The sequence below is a fragment of the Notolepis coatsorum genome (genome assembly GCF_963971535.1).
Source record: "Notolepis coatsorum genome assembly, chromosome: 16".
NCBI classification, from domain to species: domain Eukaryota; kingdom Metazoa; phylum Chordata; class Actinopteri; order Aulopiformes; family Paralepididae; genus Notolepis; species Notolepis coatsorum.
The window spans coordinates 74,752,663-74,771,925 of NC_140180.1; the positions used below are offsets into that span (position 1 = coordinate 74,752,663).

A 19,263-nucleotide genomic window follows, 5' to 3' on the forward strand; every position below is an offset into this window, starting at 1 on the left:
TTCTGGTGGTTAAATCCAATTGTGTGGTTGTTTGTGTAACTTTTAAGTGGAACGCGGCAGCCTCGTTATACCCAGAGGACCGGACAGGGAGGACAGAGTGCTTACGCATTGCAGAGCGGCGCATCGTAGCCCTTCTGGATCTGCTTCAGTTTATAGTTGTAGCCCAGTTTGAACAGCGTCCTCTGAATGTAGCTCAACTCCTGCATTTTGCTCATCACGTTCTTGTTGATGCGATCCATGATTTCCTGAACGGGAGCAGAAAACATTTGTTTTAAGGTTGAGGACTGAGGTAGGACTGAGGAGAGGACTTGGGTGGGACTGGGGGAGGACTGAGGAGATGACTGGGGGAGGACTGAGGAGAGGACTTGGGTAGGACTGAGGGGAGGACTGGGGGAGGGCTGAGGGGGGGACTGAGGGGAGGACTGGGGAAGGACTGAGGGAGGACTGAGGGAGGACTGAGGGAAGGACTGAGGGGGGACAGGGGGAGGACTGAGGGGGGGACTGAGGGGGGACTGAGGGGGGACTGAGGGGGGACTGAGGGGAGGACTGAGGAGGGACTGAGGGAAGGACTGAGGGGAGGACTGAGGGGAGGACTGAGGGGAGGACTGAGGGGAGGACTGAGGGGAGGACTGAGGGGAGGACTGAGGGGAGGACTGAGGGGAGGACTGAGGTAGGACTGAGGTAGGACTGAGGTAGGACTGAGGTAGGACTGAGGTAGGACTGAAAGGAGGACTCTGGTAGGACTGAGGGGAGGACTGAGGGAGGACTGAGGAGAGGACTGAGGGAGGACTGAGGGAGGACTGAGGGAGGACTGAGGGAGGACTGAGGGAGGACTGAGGGAGGACTGAGGGAGGACTGAGGAGAGGACTGAGGGAGGACTGAGGGAGGACTGAGGGAGGACTGAGGGAGGACTGAGGGGGGACTGAGGGGGGACTGAGGGGAGGACTGAGGGAGGACTGAGGGGGGACTGAGGGGAGGACTGAGGGGAGGACTGAGGAGGGACTGAGGGGAGGACTGAGGGAGGACTGAGGGGAGGACTGAGGGGAGGACTGAGGGGAGGACTGAGGGGAGGACTGAGGGGAGGACTGAGGGGAGGACTGAGGTAGGACTGAGGGGAGGACTGAGGTAGGACTGAGGGGAGGACTGAGGGGAGGACTGAGGGGAGGACTGAGGTAGGACTGAGGGGAGGACTGAGGGGAGGACTGAAAGGAGGACTCTGGTAGGACTGAGGGGAGGACTGAGGGGAGGACTGAGGTAGGACTGAGGTAGGACTGAGGTAGGACTGAGGTAGGACTGAAAGGAGGACTCTGGTAGGACTGAGGGGAGGACTGAGGGGAGGACTGAGGGGAGGACTGAGGTAGGACTGAGTTCTTACCGGCACGGCTGCCATCAGGGTGGGTTTGAGCACAGAACTGTCTCCTCTACTTCCCTTCTTTATCTTGGTGGACTACGGGAAAAAGAATAAATATGCACTCATTACCTACATACACACACAGTCCGCCACAGGGCTTCCACCAAATAGTCAGTTTTCATTGGTTGGTTGGTAGCAAAAAAAAAAGAGAAAAAAAGAAAAAGAAAATCCATTCAGGAGCTGAGCCCAGTCAAAATTAGGTCAGTATATGGCAGAACTGTGTATGAAACGCCAGAGGACTTTTAATTTGAAACAACGGACACAGGAAGTGGGTGGTGACACTGGGTCAGGGACAGACGACACATTGTCATTTACACGGCTGGTAGTAGCTAGTAGTTAAGTCGGGCAGGAAATAGCATGGGATGATTTCGAGAGGGTGAAGGACGACCCCAAGAAGCTGACACCAACTCTGCAAGCAAACATTCCAGCCTGACGTTAGCCACTTAGAATGGCCACTCCAACATTAGATAGCCTAGAAATATATTGTCACATGCACTAGTCGGCTTATCCAACTGACTATATATATATATATATATATTAGAGGTATATATAACATGCTGCGTTAACGCGAGACTAGTATCGCGCGATAATATAATTGACGCCATTAATCTATTTTTTTTTTACTTTTTTTTTTTTACCTTTATTTACCCAGGGTAGGTTCGCTGAGCACAGATGCTCTGCTTCACATTCACACTGTTCCATTCACACCTGGGAGCTGCCCAGTAGACACCATTGGCCACTGAGCAACTCCACTGGAGCAGTTGGGAGTTAAGTGCCTTGCTCAAGGGCACTTCAGCGGTTGGTGTTCCTGCCGGTCCCGGGGATCGAACCGGCAACCTTCCGGTCACAAACCCGCTTCTCTAACCTTTAGGCCACCGCTGCCCCACGGACTGAACTGAATTGAGTGACCTGACTGGTTTATGGGAGTTTAACACACATGCTGGACTGAAAATTAATAGTTTGTTTTATGAAATGTTTGCTTATGATTTGAATTGAATCAAATACATGGACATTTTGATTTTGAATTGAGCATGACTCTTGAGTGGTTTTTGAATTTATGAAAAGGGTCATTGATTGTTACATTTTAGCGAACTAACCTATGATTTAGCTTGCTCGGTAGTCTAGGCCTACTATTAATAAAATTATTTGTCTACCTTTATGTGGTACAGTCTTATGCCGGAGCTATAGGCCTAATTAACCAATCAAAAAGGTAATTTGATTTGCATTGGCAGGGTTTGGCCCTGTCTGGCACCCAACGGGAAAAATATTATAGGCACTATAAGTAGACACCACTACATAAAACAAGCTGGTCTGCCTGAGTGACTGGTGGAAGAAGGAGAAATAGAGATTGGACTGATTGAGTCAAGCCATGTCACATGTCAAGTTTGAAATGCTTCTTTCTGTTTTGCTCCCGAGAGTGTGCTAGATACTGTACTGTTCTGTACTGGTAATATAATTTATTTGTGTTAACTTCTGAATAAAACAACTTATTAAACACAAGTACATCTTATTGAACATTATTTTGATATTTCATTACCAATTATCATAGCAAAACAGCTTTTTCAAACAGTCTGTAATGCATTTTGGAAAACGGGAGATGGGCTCATGGTGTAACGGGCCACCTGGCCTGAGAAATGTAAGGAGGAAAGAAAAAGTAAGGACTTACTTCTGGTCATTATTTGGGTAGAACACACATATTTTGAATGCCTTCGGCAGATTTTTAAATTTATTTTGAGTCATTTTAATCTAGATTAAATCCAGGATTGCAGATAGATTAATCTATGCCCACCTCTAATATATATATATATATATATATATATATATTAGGGCTGACCCCTATTAGTCGACTAATCGGTCGAAAGGAGCCGTAGTCGACTGCCAACCTCTTATTTATCATTCTTTCCAAAAGCAAAGAGGCCTAGAAGCGTGGCTAACTCTAATGGCACGCATACCAGAGGCTAACTGCCTACGAAAACAGGCACAGAGGCACTGAAAGAGGATTTCACCCATCTAATGAACACACTAGACTAGACAAATATCAAGACGTATCCATCAGTGGACCAATCGCATGCTTTTGCAGAGGACAAGAAGCCTTCAGTCGACTCCTTCAGACATTAAGCACCCCCCACAGCCCAAATGAAAAAAAAAAAAAAAAAAAAAAACTATACTTTTTCTCTTATTTTTTTTAGTCGACTAATAGTAGAGTAACGGCACATTTTGGCCAATCATAGTCGACTATCCAAACCGTTAGTCGGGGACAGCCCTAATATATATACACACATTTATATATATATATATATATCCATATCTGTCTGAATATACCTGCATATAATATTTCTATATACCTACCTACTGTATATACACCTGCATATAACCCATATAAGTCTGTATGATAGCATGTACAATAATGCTATATATATCATCAGTTTGTACATGCATATAATCCTTTTTACCAATCCTGTAGATACTATATCTTTACATATCCCTTACCTACTCTTACTACTTAAGCTGTTGATAAGTATGACTTACTGCCATAGTGTCTTTATACGTGCATCGCTGTACATTAATACTACAACTCTGTACATACATCTGATTAGCACTATTACTCAGTAGTAAAAATGTATATATTGTATACTCCGTTTAATCACCTGTACGTACATTGTATATTACTACTGCACTTTACTGTTACATTTGCACTTTGGTTGGATGCCAAACTCCTTTTCGTTGTGCTGTATACATTGAAATACATTTGAATCTAATCTAATGAATTATTACTGCTTCACCAGTGTCGTTAACAGGTGGCTCGCTTTGAGTGTGTAAAATGTATATTTTAGTTTTGTATTTCTCTGTAATGTAGCAAGTGTTAAAAGAGGACCTCCAGAGTTTGCACTGAAGTTGTGAAATCTGCTTTTATCTTCAGAGCCTCAGACACCTGCAACACTTTGTTGTTACAGTATGTGCCGTGTTTTCTCTACATCGTTGCTATGTGCTGTGTTTTCTCTACATCGTTGAAAATGAGAACCTGCTCTCAAATGTGTTTTTCCCAGATTAAATAAAGGTCGACCTTTGGGGCATCAGAAAATGGTTTGAGTTCCAGAGATAACTAATTAATAAGTAACAGTGTTAAAATTCTACCCATATAACTTTGTATGATAGCATGTACAATAATGCTGTATATACCATATATTTACTGTAAATACATATTTGTCTGAACATACCTGCATATAATCCTTTTTACATACCGTTTATATTATATCTATATATATCCCTTACCTACTCTTACTAGTTACGCTGCTGGCCAGTATGGATTACTACCATAGTAGTATACTCTGGTTAGATGCCAACTTATTTTCGTCGTACTGTACTATACATTTTCAATCTAATTTAATTTAGGTATTTTTGGGATCTAAATGAATAATGGGGACAAGAATGTTTGTAATTGGTCCAGTATTGATAGATCGATTCAGCCAGCAGCTGCAAAACGGACTGCAATGTAATCATACGATAGGGGGCATTTGTGCACATCCAAGTCCAATAAAAAGGGATTTATTTTTGCCACCGACACTCAGACTGTTATAATAAGTGTCCTTGGTTGGAGAAAATACAGCACAGTGTTCTACGTGTCGGGGGCAACAGAAACTAAAAACAGATTTCCCAATTTCAGTGCAGTAGTTTGTTAAAAACAGGAAGAAAGGTGCAGTTTCAACATGTTTCAGCCGAGTTCAATTGAGGTTACCACTAACCTCCTTGAGGTAACTAGAAGTATTACTCAACCAATCAAGATAAAAATTACACCCAACAATCATTTCTACATCAGATATTGAGAGAGTAAACCCGCTATCTTGTCAATTAGCAGATGGAGGTCTATAGACCACAAGCACATCGAGTGAATTATTAGGCCCCAAATCAACCTTAACCCATTCTCCGCCGATGACGTGTTAACACGGCATTCTCCGCCATGCGTAATCTGCCAATGATGCCGTAAGGCGTCTTTGAGATCAATATTTCATATTTTCGTCATGGTATTCATATTTCACCCACGGAGTCTTGGGTGATGCTGTGGGACTCGGCACAACTCTGCAACGCTTCAATACCGCCACCTGGTGGCCGATCGGCGAGTTGTCAAACAGGAAGTTGCCCAAACCGGAAGTGGTCCGTCCCCTATTTTCGTCCGGCCACTCGGTGATCGTCCCGGGGCTCAATATAGACACCGTCGATATGAATCTTTGCCATAACTCAATAATCAACATGATTTGGACGTGTATTAGTAATATACAAACCGGAAATGGATCGCATCGATCAACATCCCATAATAGCGATCTTTTTGCTCCACTCTCATCGCCCAACCAGCGTTTCTGTTAGCCGGTAATTACCGGTATTTGACCGGCAAAATCTGTTGAAGTCCGACATATTTAATCTCTCCGGTCTTAATGTCCGGTGAAAATAATTCCCTGAGTCTAAGCACAATTAGATTATTTGAATTGTATTAAAATAGGCTAAAATTAAATAGCCTATGCCAGGGGTGGCCAACCCGCGGCTCGCGAGCCGCATGCGGCTCTTTGCCCGTCAATGTGCGGCTCTTCCATCAATAAAAAAAAATTAAAAAAAAATTAAAAAAAAAAAAAAAAAAAAGCTTTTTTTTTTTTTAATTTTTTTTTTTTTTTATGTCACTCATTCCATAAGGACGTAGAATAAACATTTACAATTTTTTTTTAAATGGTCCATTTGCATGTTCTTGGTATCTGAATCTAGGGACATATATGAATCAGTGTCAGAAATAGTGTGTCTGTTACTAGGCTTGAGTAAATTGTAATGAACCAAAGGAGAATATCAATTCTATTTAAAAAAAAAAAAATTCTTTGACTGTAAATAACACCATGCTAAAATTGACCAGACCTGAAAAATCTAAGCAAATGAATAAAGGGAAGATGATTAAACAGAAGGTTTTGTAGATACAGTACTGAATTCTGCCATCTTTTTTATAATGTAAATTTCTCCACCATTTTTCATCATATTGCAACACCGTTTTTTGCAAGACGTTCACAGAAAGGTAGAGAAACTAACTGCGTTCTGTTTTATGGCAATAACGTTCAGGTTTGTGGGAGATAATCCCAAAAAATAAGAGAAATTAAAAAGTAAATCCAGAAGTCAGATGATTGACAGGGGCTGGTGTGAGCTGGGTAGGGTAGTTTTTTGAAATTTGAAAGCCCTGAGTCTCTTCCTTCAAAAGACTACACTCACTTTTGGCTGTGCCACTTCCTCCTGTCAATATGCGCCGGTTTCCGACTCAATGCCCTGAGATTTCTATAATCTTATATTTCACTAATAACAGTTAAAATAATTGGTAAACAAACATAATGCTGAAAATATACACTTTTACTGTATATCTCGGGCTTAAGAGGTTAACCCTGTGAGGCCCAAATTAAAAAGAAATGAGCAACTTCAGAGGCCAGAGGGTGGGACATATAAACACATGTACTATCAAATAGCATTGTGAGGCTGAACAACAGGACCAATTGACTATACATGTGCTTAAAGGGGAACTATCTTATAAATGGCTTTTTTCAGTGTTTACCATTGTTTCTTAGCTATGTGGACTTATATTAATAGGATATATGTCTCTAATTCTCATATTGGCGAATTCTTCCAATTCTCCTCTCACAATATTCACCCTCACTGAACTGAGTTATCTGAAAATGTGCATATCTGTGATGTCAGAGATTTCTCAGCTGCATAATAATGTGGCAGTTGATGTGGCAGTTGGCACCAGGCCACACAGTGGTTGGAGCCCAGCCTCAAAACGGCTTAAGATCTTGAGGTAGAAAAATGCTGTTTTTAGTACTTGATTAGAAATACAAAACAATGCATTTTTTTTGAAAAAAACCTAGGTGTTCCATAGACTCACAGGAATTGTGTAAAAGTGCCCAAATAGTGAAAGAAATAGTAAAATAGTTCCCCTTTAACATTTTTTAAATAAACATTATTTTTTTAAATGGCTAAAAGTGATTTTGTAATTTTGCAACCGTGGGTCTCACAGGGTACTTTTAACCCTGTGAGGCCCAAATAAAAAAGACATTAGCAACTTCAGAGGCCAGAGGGTGAGACCTATAAACACATGAAGGGTGCCGTGACTGAAAAAAAAGGTTGAGAAACGCTGGTATATGGTGTGGCTCTTTGTGGTACCACAGTCATTTTTTTGTGGCTCTTAGTCTCTGACTGGTTGGCCACACCTGGCCTATGCGATGAACGAAACAATCATTACATTTGTTTCATCGTTGCTTCACCAAGCAGGTATAATAATGTTGTCAGCGAGAGCTTAGTGCTGGGTTTTGCGAGTGCATGTGTAGCTGCAGAGCCGGAGCAGCAGCGGCCATTACAGCGGCCATTGCAGTACTCCAATTCAGCCATTGGCAATTCAATGTTGGGTGGGGGGCGCTGCTGTGCGGTCCCCAGATAGAGCCAGAAAAGAGCCAATAACAGCTGAATCTGCTGCTCTGCATCGACATACTCTCGCAAATAAGTCGTTGGGAGGTGGAGAGAGAGAGAGTCGTCACGCAAACCCACGATAATGTTGCCGTCTCTCTCTGCCAAATTTCTCAGTTCTTCGCTTGATATAATTAATACAAATGTCCAATATAACGGAATTCGTTAGCTCATAAAAATGTGATTATAACAGACTGCTGTTTATTATTGTCGGGCGACTGCCCACAGACACCTATTTGATTTAAAGTCGGCAGCAGCATGGAGTCTCGGGACTTATTTTATTTGGAATATAATGGATTTATACGCAAAAGTAGCCTAGTTTTAAGTAAAAATATTATAAATCTACATGCCTTGATGATGTCATTCTTTTGTTTTGTTGTCATTCTTTTGCCTATCAATTGTTTTTAAGCTCAATAAACTCTGACCGGAATTTCTCTCATTTGACACTGAGGCCGGCAACAATTTTTTCTAACGGAAACCCTGCGCCCAACGCTACGAGGAGACTGGGGTGAGTTTCAGCGTTTTTCTTTACCATTTTCGATACAAACTGCTCTGATCAATATATCACCCATACTACATGAATCATTTAACGTCGGTCATTGAATTATAAACGCCCCCCCCCCCCCCCCCCCCCTCTCCGTTCACCCGCAGATGACCAGTCATGACGTTTAGGACCATGTACAGTTGACATTTTTTATATAACGTTGATCGTATCAAACTGCATTTGATCATCTAATATATGCATTTATGGCTATATCTCACGTTCTATGAAATACTGCAGAAAACGATAAAAACATATTTATACTCTAGATTGTATTTTAGTATGAATGTGTGAATGAAAAAGTAAAACCGAACGATAGATAATTGATGTTGAATGGGCCATAGTAATGTCAATTTAGCAATACAATAATTTAGCAATACAATTTAAAAAGTTATAGCCCTGCAAAGAAGGTGAACATCTCCATAGACAAATAGCGCTGGCGGAGGATGGTTTAGGATGGATATAAGCCCGGCAGAGAATGGGTTTAAGCACAAGAAACTCAAAGCATTTTGGCACAGTGATAGCATTCATGACCGTGACGGAGAAACACAACATATTTTTTATCCACTTTTTCTCCCATTTTCTATATCTTTTCCCATCCCAATTTCGTATCATCCAATTCAACCCTCCCCTATCACGAACGCTGTTTCTTGCCTCCCACAAGCCGGCTGCAATGTGGACTAAGTCATACATAGCACAAGTCCCCTCCAGTACTTGAGGTAACAGCAGTCGCATCTTTTCACCTGCGCAGCTCGATCTCTCAGTGGCGAGGAGTAATGCGTGGGAGGCTCACGCTGCCCCCGACACTTCCTGATTCTACTGCGCAGGCGCACCAACCGACCTGTAGGAGTCGCTGTCCACAACGCCCGATCCCCACCCATCAGTTTCCCACCCCCTAATACGGCCAATGTGTATTAGTATGAACGACCAGCTAAACTGAAAGCAATGTGGAGCGCTGGGCTCGAACAGGCAAGCCCAGCGTCTCAGTCATTCGTGGCGAGCGCCTTGCCCACTACGCCACGTAGCCGCCCGAGAAACACAACATCTTGTAAATAGCCACTCCAAAGTATTAATAATAATTTAATGATAATTAATAATAACAAAAAGTATATCATAAATGTGCAACGACTAGTTGACTAATCAATGGATTGAACTGATTGGTTGACTAGGACGATCTTCAGTTGGGGACAGCCCTACACAGATGAAGCTAATCTTTAGTCGAGGACAGCCCTACACACAGATGAAGCTAATCTTTAGTCGAGGACAGCCCTACACACAGATGAAGCTAATCTTTAGTCGAGGACAGCCCTACACACAGATGAAGCTAATCTTTAGTCGAGGACAGCACTACACAGATGAAGCTAATATTTAGTCGAGGACAGAATTATACACAGATGAAGCTAATCTTTAGTCGAGGACAGCATTATACACAGATGAAGCTAGAAGTATTACCTGGTCTGACAGAGTCTGAGGGGAGGAGTAGCCAATCCGGCAGCCATACGTCACACAGGAGATCTCGGCCGTCATCTCCAGGACATGAGCCAGTGGCAGGTAGGCTATGTAAGTGTCCCTGAGCCTGATGTGAGAGAGGGTCCAGTGGTTAGGTTGAGAGGCTGAAGCCTCGTCGGCGTAGACGTGTTGTCCACGCTCAGATCACAGTGACCCACACAGATGACTCACCCGAGGCCAGGGATGCGTTCACACTGGCCCGTCATTCCAGCGATGAGGTTGCTGTGGACGATCATGACTCCTTTGGGTCGACCTGTAGATCCACTCGTGTACATGACCACAGCCAGGTCCGCAGGCTGCGGCTTCGCTACCTCCCTGCTCACTGGAAAACAAAACCAATGCTCCTCATTTCAACGTCCTACATTTGCAGCTTACCAGATTCTGCCACCGTTTCCCGAAGCATAGACTTTACTTGGATGGCCCACCATGGTATGGTTTCACCCACCGCAAATTTGTTGAGTATCAAACAAGCCGATTCAATTAAGTATTGTTATACTCTCCCCCATGATACTGTATTGATACACAATGGGCAGTACTATGGTTCGACTTATTGGTTTAGCATATAGTAGGACCAAACAGGTTACACAATACAGATCAATACTTACTATTCTCAGGCAGTGCCCCCAACTCTTGTACAGCCTGCATGCTGTGGACGTTGATTCCCGATGGGTAGCTGTCTGCGTTGGTCCTCTTCTGATCCACGTAGATCACATGCTTCAGTTTAGGGATCTGTGGAAGCACACTCTGGGAAGGGAAGGGGGGGGGGGGGGGGGGGGGACGGGACGACGACAGTCATCGCAATGTTGGTACACATGACTTAACCAATGATATGTACTTGTTGACAACTTTTATTTAGAACCGGTTCTTGATACCCAACCATAATACACTGTCGGCTGATCATTCAGGTTAGAATTCTTAGTTTGTGTGTGGTGGTGGCTGGCCAGGGTGCGTTAGGTTCTTAGGTTGTGTGATGGTGGCTGGCCAGGGTGAGTTAGGTTCTTAGGTTGTGTGGTTGTGGCTGGCCAGGGTGCGTTAGGTTCTTAGGTTGTGTGATGGTGGCTGGCCAGGGTGCGTTAGGTTGTGTGATGGTGGCTGGCCAGGGTGCGTTAGGTTGTGTGATGGTGGCTGGCCAGGGTGCGTTAGTTTCTTAGGTTGTGTGATGGTGGCTGGCCAGGGTGCGTTAGGTTGTGTGATGGTGGCTGGCCAGGGTGCGTTAGGTTCTTAGGTTGTGTGGTGGTGGCTGGCCAGGGCGAGTTAGATTGTGTGATGGTGGCTGGCCAGGGTGCGTTAGGTTGTGTGATGGTGGCTGGCCAGGGTGCGTTAGGTTGTGTGATGGTGGCTGGCCAGGGTGCGTTAGTTTCTTAGGTTGTGTGATGGTGGCTGGCCAGGGTGCGTTAGGTTGTGTGATGGTGGCTGGCCAGGGTGCGTTAGGTTCTTAGGTTGTGTGATGGTGGCTGGCCAGGGCGAGTTAGGTTGTGTGATGGTGGCTGGCCAGGGCGAGTTAGATGCACATAGTTAGCAGTGGAAACCGCTGCACAAGAAGCAGTCCGTTTTTGTGACACTATTTGTGGTGGGTCTGTCTGATATTGTGGTGGGCCACCACCACACATACATCCATGTATAGGAAACAATCAAACATGCTCATATAAGTTGAAAATCTGCACTGTAATTACTGTTCAAATCCAATGTGCTGGAGTACCTAGTCAAAACAAAACATTTGAAAACTTCCTTGCTAAAAATGTGTGCGAATATTGGCCTATATATATCGGTCTTACTCCCAAATATCTGCACCAGTGACCTTTATACTTATTTCTGTATGTACACTGGACATGACTGTAAATGAGGGAAACCTCATTCGAGTTTAAATAAAGGTTTGAATATAAAAAGGTAGTCGTCAGTTCCTGTCCTGGTTATCGGTAGTTATTAGTGACATTGAGGACAGAACAACAAGGGAACAGTTTCCTTTCCAATGCAAATAAACCTGCCTACAGGATAGGAAAAGCAAGAGCAACATTCAACATGTTAAACAAGATATGGAAAACCCGAAACATCAAACTCAACACCAAGCTCAAAATCTTCAACTCCAACGTCAAATCCGTACTGCTATATGGCTCTGAAACCTGGAAAACCACCACTAAGGTCGCTTTCACACAGGGGCTGTTTGGTCCGGACTGGTCCGAAAACGTAGGTCTCGGTTCGGCTTCATCGAACCAAACGCGAACCAAATATAGGAAGTGATTATTATTACCACTGCTCGCAGCACTCACTGCAAAACAAGCACACTGCATCTAATCTCTCTATCTATCCATCTATCTAACTGTGCATCTTGGGAAGAAGGAAGAAAAAACGTGGCTTATTATTATTACCGAGGCGCACAGCATTGGATCAATGGATCAATGCCACGTCAATACTATTATTACCTTACCACTGCTCGCAGCATTCATTCACTGCAAAACAACCACACTGCATCTATCTCTCTATCTATCTATCTATCTATCTATCTGTGCATCTTGGGAAGAAGGAAGAAAAAACGCGGCTTATTATATTATTAATAAAACAGCTACTTGTGGGCACTCATAAAAACAACGTGGTCTACAAGTTGTTTAGCGAGAGGATGGTGGTAATGTGCTTCAATAGAACAATGGATCAATGCCATGTCAAAACTCGGCTCTGCTGATCTGGAGGGCTCCGCAGTCCACACACAGACACACACACACTCGCGCGCGCGCACACACACACGGGCTCGCAGCCACACACACATTTCCACTGTCCAATAGCCGAGCGCCCTTTTCGACTGCGTGACATTGTTCAGAAGGTTCGGTGCGCTGACAGATTTCTGTGTGAACGCAGGCGAACCAAATGAAGAATGCAACAATGTTGCAACTTCACCCCCAGAACCGCACAGAGTCCACCAAAACTATATGTGAAAGCGACCTAACATCATCAATAAACTGCAGACCTTTATCAACCATTGTCTGAGACGTATCCTCAGGATCTTCTGGCCAAACACAATCACCAACATCAAGCTGTGGGAATGCACCAAGCAAGAATCAGTGGAGGTCCAGCTGACCAGGAGAAAATGGAGCTGGATTGGGCACACACTTGGGCAGACACAAAACCGCAATAACCAAACAGGCATTAACCTGGAACCCACAAGGCAAGCGAGGCAGAGGAAGACCCAAAAACACCGGGAGAAGAGACACTGAGCAGGAACTCAAGACGAGGGGACTGACGTGGAAACAGCTGGAGAGGATGGCGCAAGACAGACAGGGGTGGAAACTTTTCATCAATGGCCTATGTTCCGAAAGGAATAAAAGGCCTAAGTAAGTAAGTACAGGATGTACTATGGTGAGTAATTTGCAAGTTGCTCACCCGTCAATTCACAATGTGCTGGTACAAGCTTACAGGACTGAGTAACAATTTCTGTGTTTAACGTTGTTAGTCATTGAATCAACTTCAGGTTCTCTGAACCACATTAGCCTTCAGACATGCCTTTCAGCCACCTTTGGACTGCACTCATATAGTGCTTTTTATCCAAACTTATGCCTCACATTCACCCATTCACTCACACACACCGATGGTGGAGGCAACCATACAAGGTGCCAACCTGCTCATTGGGAGCAGTTAGGGGTTAAGGGCGTTTTCTCATTAGGAACGGTTGGTCCGTTCCGTCCTCGAGAGCGATAGCCCCCCCCCTCCCACCTCTGGCCTGCTTCCACACTACAATCTCGTTTCGTTCCCAAGCACAATTGAGGAGAGCAACACTCCAATACAGCAGGTGGCGTATGCACCTAGTTGGTTTGCTATAGCTGGCGTTTCAACCCTTCTTTGCTCTCGGATAAAGCATTTCGGGACGGAGCGGCGTAAGTTTAGCGAGTTAATAATAGATGACGCAACAATAAGCGCTCCCTGCGCCCTGATGTCCGTCTGTCTGTGTCTGTCTCTCTCTCTCACACACAGTTCATATTTCATTTTATTTTACTCCACCTCTTTATTGGATTATCTGTCTGATAATGTCTGTCCGCTAATGTCGCACCGAAAACGACCAAAGCAAAAGTCCTTGTATGTGAAAACTACTTGGCAATATTTCTATATCACCGCAAATCTGCCCCTCAATTAATTTCGCCGCGGGGGGGGCATAATCCCACAGGACAATGCATTTGGGAACTTGTTTCACATGACGAGACAATATTATTGCACGGATCGGAAAACGGGCGCGCGTGTGGGAGCTTGCACAATGATATTTGCAGCAGGTTGACAGTGATATTTGCGACTGCTCTCTCTCTCTCAGACACACAGTTCATATTTCATTTTATTTCACTCCACCTATTTATTGGATTATCTGTCTGATAATGTCTGTCCGCTCTTTTCTACATTCTTCCTCTCTTTTTCTATGTCAGCAGCCTGACCAATTTGTGTGTGCGTGTCTCTGTGTGTGTTGTGTGTGTGTGTGCTGACGCATGGTTCTGTGGGAGACTAATTAATTTAGCCGCGGGGCCATAATCCCACAGGACAATGCATTGGGAACTTGTTTCGCATGACGAGACATACCCCCGTGAATATTATTGCACGGATCGGGGACGCCGATTCGCTCTCTCAAAACCACCTTTTCAAGTGGTCCCGGCATGGAGCGAATCAGCGCCCCCCGGTGACGAAACGGAGCGTTCTCATCACACTAATTTTGGGGCGATCGTGCTCGGATTCGACCCCGGATGGCTAGTGGGAAAGCCCTCCAAGTGTCTTGCTCAAGGACACTTCCGACAAGCTGCTGGGAGGAGCCTGATTCAAACCGGGAACCTTTCAATTACCAGACGACCGTTTTACCTGCTGAGCCACTGTCACTTTTATGAATACAATGCCGGTTATGAATATAAATAAAGATGGGTTGTCTAGGTACTTGCAGGGTTCACTTAAAAAGATGCTCTAGATAACATTTTTATGTAGAGTAATCATTTAAGAAAAAGAAAAAAAGAAAACATCCTCAGTGCGTTTAGAAAGGTACAGAAAGTATTGCTTTTCCCCCAATTTTCTTTTTATTAATGAATTGATAATTTGAAACATTTAGCTGGGTCCAAAATGAATCTCGTTTACATGTATGCATGTATCCCCTCCCTACTTCCCATTTCCCCACAAGGAATGCACCCAATTGAATAAATGACATGATGGTGCTCTAGATCTAGTGGCTGGATGTTATCTATAGCACCTTTAAATGGATAGCGTTGCTACTAGTGTCTTCATGCATGCCTGTTGCCATTACAACGTTAGACATTCTAACCATTTCACAGATACAGTGGTGACACCTTAATGTAAAAGTCAACATGCCTGACATCATAACAGGCTACCAAACATACAACATAGATGTTTAGATTTTGTTTACTGACCATCTAAAAGTATGTGATTTTAGGACATTTACAGGTGGGGCACAAGTGTGAACCAAGCAAAGCTGGACGCTTAATCAAGCTTTAATTTCAATTACAATTTTGGCTTCCCACGATCATGAAAACAAGATAAGAGATAAAACAATTATTGTGCCACATGACGCATTGTTCTCCGATTTGCCTTGTGTGCTCCCCCCACCCCTATTTTTGCCGTAATGGAGCAGCCCTAGAACCCAGCTAGCAAGGTTTTCCCTCTCAACTCCATTCATAGTATTCTCACGACACAGTTTGCCATACAATATGGTGCAATGCCAAAGCTCACTGACCACAGTTATTAAATGATAGTCATTAGTCACATGCCATTTGATTACAACCACCTGCTGTTCGTCACCAAGATGTCAGCAAAACACTATGAATATCAGGAGATGAGGCTAGGTCACTAAATATTTTCAAAAGTAAGCTAAAACATACCTCTTCACCTTATCCTTTTAATACACTCTGCCACTTACTCATTACATCCACACTGATTATTGTACTGTAAATAGGAGCTATTTATTGCACTACTTTTATTGTGCAAATTTTTTGTGCCTGCACTTTATGCATTGCTTTTATTCTGTAAATGTTATGCTATATGCCTATTTTATGTTCATTTATGTCTATTTTGCTGCTGTGAAGCACTTTGGGCTGTGAGTGGCAATTCTTGTATGAAAGGAGCTATACAAATAAACAAAGTTTATTGTCATTATTATGAGGGTGATCAATTGGTTCTGGCCTGGAAGAAGGTTTTAGCTGAGAATGAGCTCACCTTCAGTTTGGTCTCAAGCAGATCCACACTAGTGATGAGATGAGTGACTCCGGTCTCGTTCAGTCCATAAGCCACAGCGTCCTCGCCCAGCGTGGCATAGAAGGTCACCACTGTGGAATGAAAAACAAGACTTATTGTAAGGGGGGGGGGGGGGGGGGGTCACATGACAAAATGTGGACGCCAAGTCAAGGTCTATGAAAGCAGGACTTGCGGAGTATTAACACTTTCAGCGCCATAGCCGAGATTTCGAGTTTATGCTTTCTTGTTTTCGATTTTAATATTCTATACACTCTCACGGACCTTGGTGTTATCATTGGAACGCATTCTGAGACCCAGAGAGTGCAATGCCGGCCAAATCCTGCTAGGTGGCAGTATCGCCTACCCTTTGAAACCTTATTTCACACTGTGTGTTACATTTTATATGGTCCGGGCGGAGAATTTGGACCCAGGCAAGTGAAACGCTTCATTCGAGCACCTTGGAACGCGTCCAGCACACTTGATATTTTATATATAGATATATATATTTTGTGCCATTTCATGTCAGGGACCCAATGGACATCAATACTGGAAATCACGATCAGACGACAATTGGAATATTCATTTTGGAATAACTCCTAGCAAAGGTAAGGACTATATGACATCAATCCTACTTTGATCCTACAATGATTTCACATCGATCGCAACGATCAACATATATAGTATTCAAAACGTATGCCATTGCCGACGATCAGAGCACCACAAACCCCCCCCCCCCCCCCCCCGATACCTTCATGATGAAACATAATACCTATTATATACCTTTGATTTGGAAATAATATCGTGTCCAACGCAAACGACTTTCGCAAAATGCACATAGCGCTCCATAACTCAGCTTCCAGCAATTAGCCCGGATCACTCTGAAACTATACAATATTCACCACGGGATAACACGTGAACGTATACATGAAAAAATGTATTCTTTTTTACATGTTGGACGAGAGATAGTGACTGTCAAATGAGCCATAGTATTGTCTCCATAGCTATAATATAGAATATAGATATAGCTCTGCAAACATCGTGACGCACAGTGAAACATCTTTTAACCTCTTAACACATTGACCGCCAGCAGCAGGGGGCGCTGCTCCCCCTTCATCGCCAGGTCTTTATTCAATGGATAGTTTTAGACTGTGACATTTGCGAGTGCTTAAAATATATCTTATATTATAGCTATGGGTCTCATACACCAGTCGATTATCAGTGAGTTGCTTCCAGTCAACATGTACGAAACAGATTGTTTTTTTCATCGGTACATTTTCATTTTATACCGTTTTGAATGTGGGTATGGTGTGGGTGATTCTGAGTCATTCCAGGGAAAGATGAGAAAAAGGCATTTTAGTGTAATCCAGTCATCACGTTGTAATTCTTCGGCTGATTATCTAATCATCCTGAAATCAACGCTAGATTATCATTATTATATCTCCGCATGCATACATGAAATGGCCTTCGTAGAACTTATGTTTAAGTTCTGCTAGATTTAGGTTTCAACAAGTGTTGCAAAATCTGGTGTAATCATATTTTCCCTCTGTGACAACTGTTACCATGAAAACCTGGACTGGATCTCACGTTAATTTGATAGTCAAGAAGACCCATGACTAATACATGCAGTGGATTCATATTATTGACAAAACCTCTATTTTCAACATTCTTTCTTTAAATAGGAGCAAATTAACAAATACAACTAAAAAAGGTCTATATTCATATACATTTTGATGTATAGGTTGTGGGGGTTTGTCCAGCTGCCACCACACCAGGCTTTTGTCTCACTAGCTCCTAATCCTCCCGCTTCCTCCAGGCCAGTGTTTCCCTGAGTGACAATCCGGAAAGGTCATCTCTCAGCCCACTGACATGGTGGGGGAGACTAGAACATAGTGACATTAGATAATGTGTAGAAAATTAAATGACTAGTTGCAGTTGGTGAAATTCCTACATTGCAAACAGAACAGGCAGTTTTATGTTTATGCTCATTTTAGGTCTATTTTTACTGCATTTTACGTCTATTTTTACAGCTGTGAAGCACTTGGGGCTGCAAATCTTGTATGAAAAGTGATATACAAATCAAATGTATTATTATTATGGCCATCCACAATGGATTTGAAGGAACATCGTTGATGCACAGAACCTATTAGGTCATGCAGCGCAGTGGCTCAAAGTGTGTTGTGTGTGTGAATTAGAGAGAGAACTTAAAAGCCTGGCTTTAACCTATAGGCCTGTACATAACCTCCAACATATAGGCCTGTATACAGTATAACCTAGAAAATAGGATTTAACCTATAGGCCTGTATATAACAGATAATAATTATTTGAGATTTTAAATCAAAAGCCCATTTTCATTTAATAAAGGTACAGACCCAGAAACAGCCCTGAACAAGAAACAGGACTGAAACAGAGGGGTATGGAGGCTGCTAGCTAGAATGCATAATTAATTTTATTTTTTATTTTCAAAATACATGTTTAGGGGACCTCAAAGACCTATTTAACTTGTTGAAAATGACAAAAATATGGGACATTTAATGATTAACCTCTTAAGCCTGCGCACAATGACATCACGCCATTAATCCATCTCTACAGAATGTATGAATTAATGTTGCGTTTCCCCCCCAAATGTAGCCAAGAGTAAAGACCCTAACCCTGTCAAAGTGTATATTTTCAGCACTATGTTTGTTTACCAATGGTTAAGTGTTAGTGAAATATTAGTTATAGAAATCTAGTTGGAAAAAGGAGGGTTGACACAAGGATTTGGCGCAACCTAACTTTGAGTGTAGTCTTTTGAGAGAAGAGACCCAGGGCTTTCGATGGGCTTTCGAATAAAAAAAGAAAACTACACTTCCCAGCTCACGTCAGCCCCTGTCAATCATCAGACTTCTAGATTGACTTTTTTATTCCTCTTATTTTTCGGGATCATATCCCACAAACCTGAACGTTATTGCCATAAAACAGAATGCAGTTAGTTTCTCTACCTTTCTGTGAATGTCTAGTAAAAAAAAAACGGTGTTGCAATCTGGTGAAAATCATCTGCTTAGATCTTTTGAACACGTGATCAAGATCTCTAAATGTTCCATGCCTGTTAATTTTTTGCATGGTGTTATTCAAAAAAGAA

At 43.1% G+C, this 19,263-nt stretch overlaps 1 protein-coding gene across 1 annotated transcript in view; it reads right to left on the reverse strand.

The window, feature by feature from the left end:
• Positions 1–19,263, reverse strand: part of acsl4a (acyl-CoA synthetase long chain family member 4a) — a 56,892-nt gene that overhangs the window by 19,191 nt on the left and 18,438 nt on the right. The window contains exons 4-9 of the mRNA XM_084332338.1: positions 16,128–16,237; positions 10,550–10,688; positions 10,116–10,266; positions 9,888–10,011; positions 1,376–1,447; positions 106–245 (exon numbers count right to left, since the gene is read on the reverse strand). Of these exons, the coding sequence (XP_084188464.1) occupies positions 106–245; positions 1,376–1,447; positions 9,888–10,011; positions 10,116–10,266; positions 10,550–10,688; positions 16,128–16,237 (736 nt within the window). The remainder of the gene's footprint in view (positions 1–105; positions 246–1,375; positions 1,448–9,887; positions 10,012–10,115; positions 10,267–10,549; positions 10,689–16,127; positions 16,238–19,263) is intronic.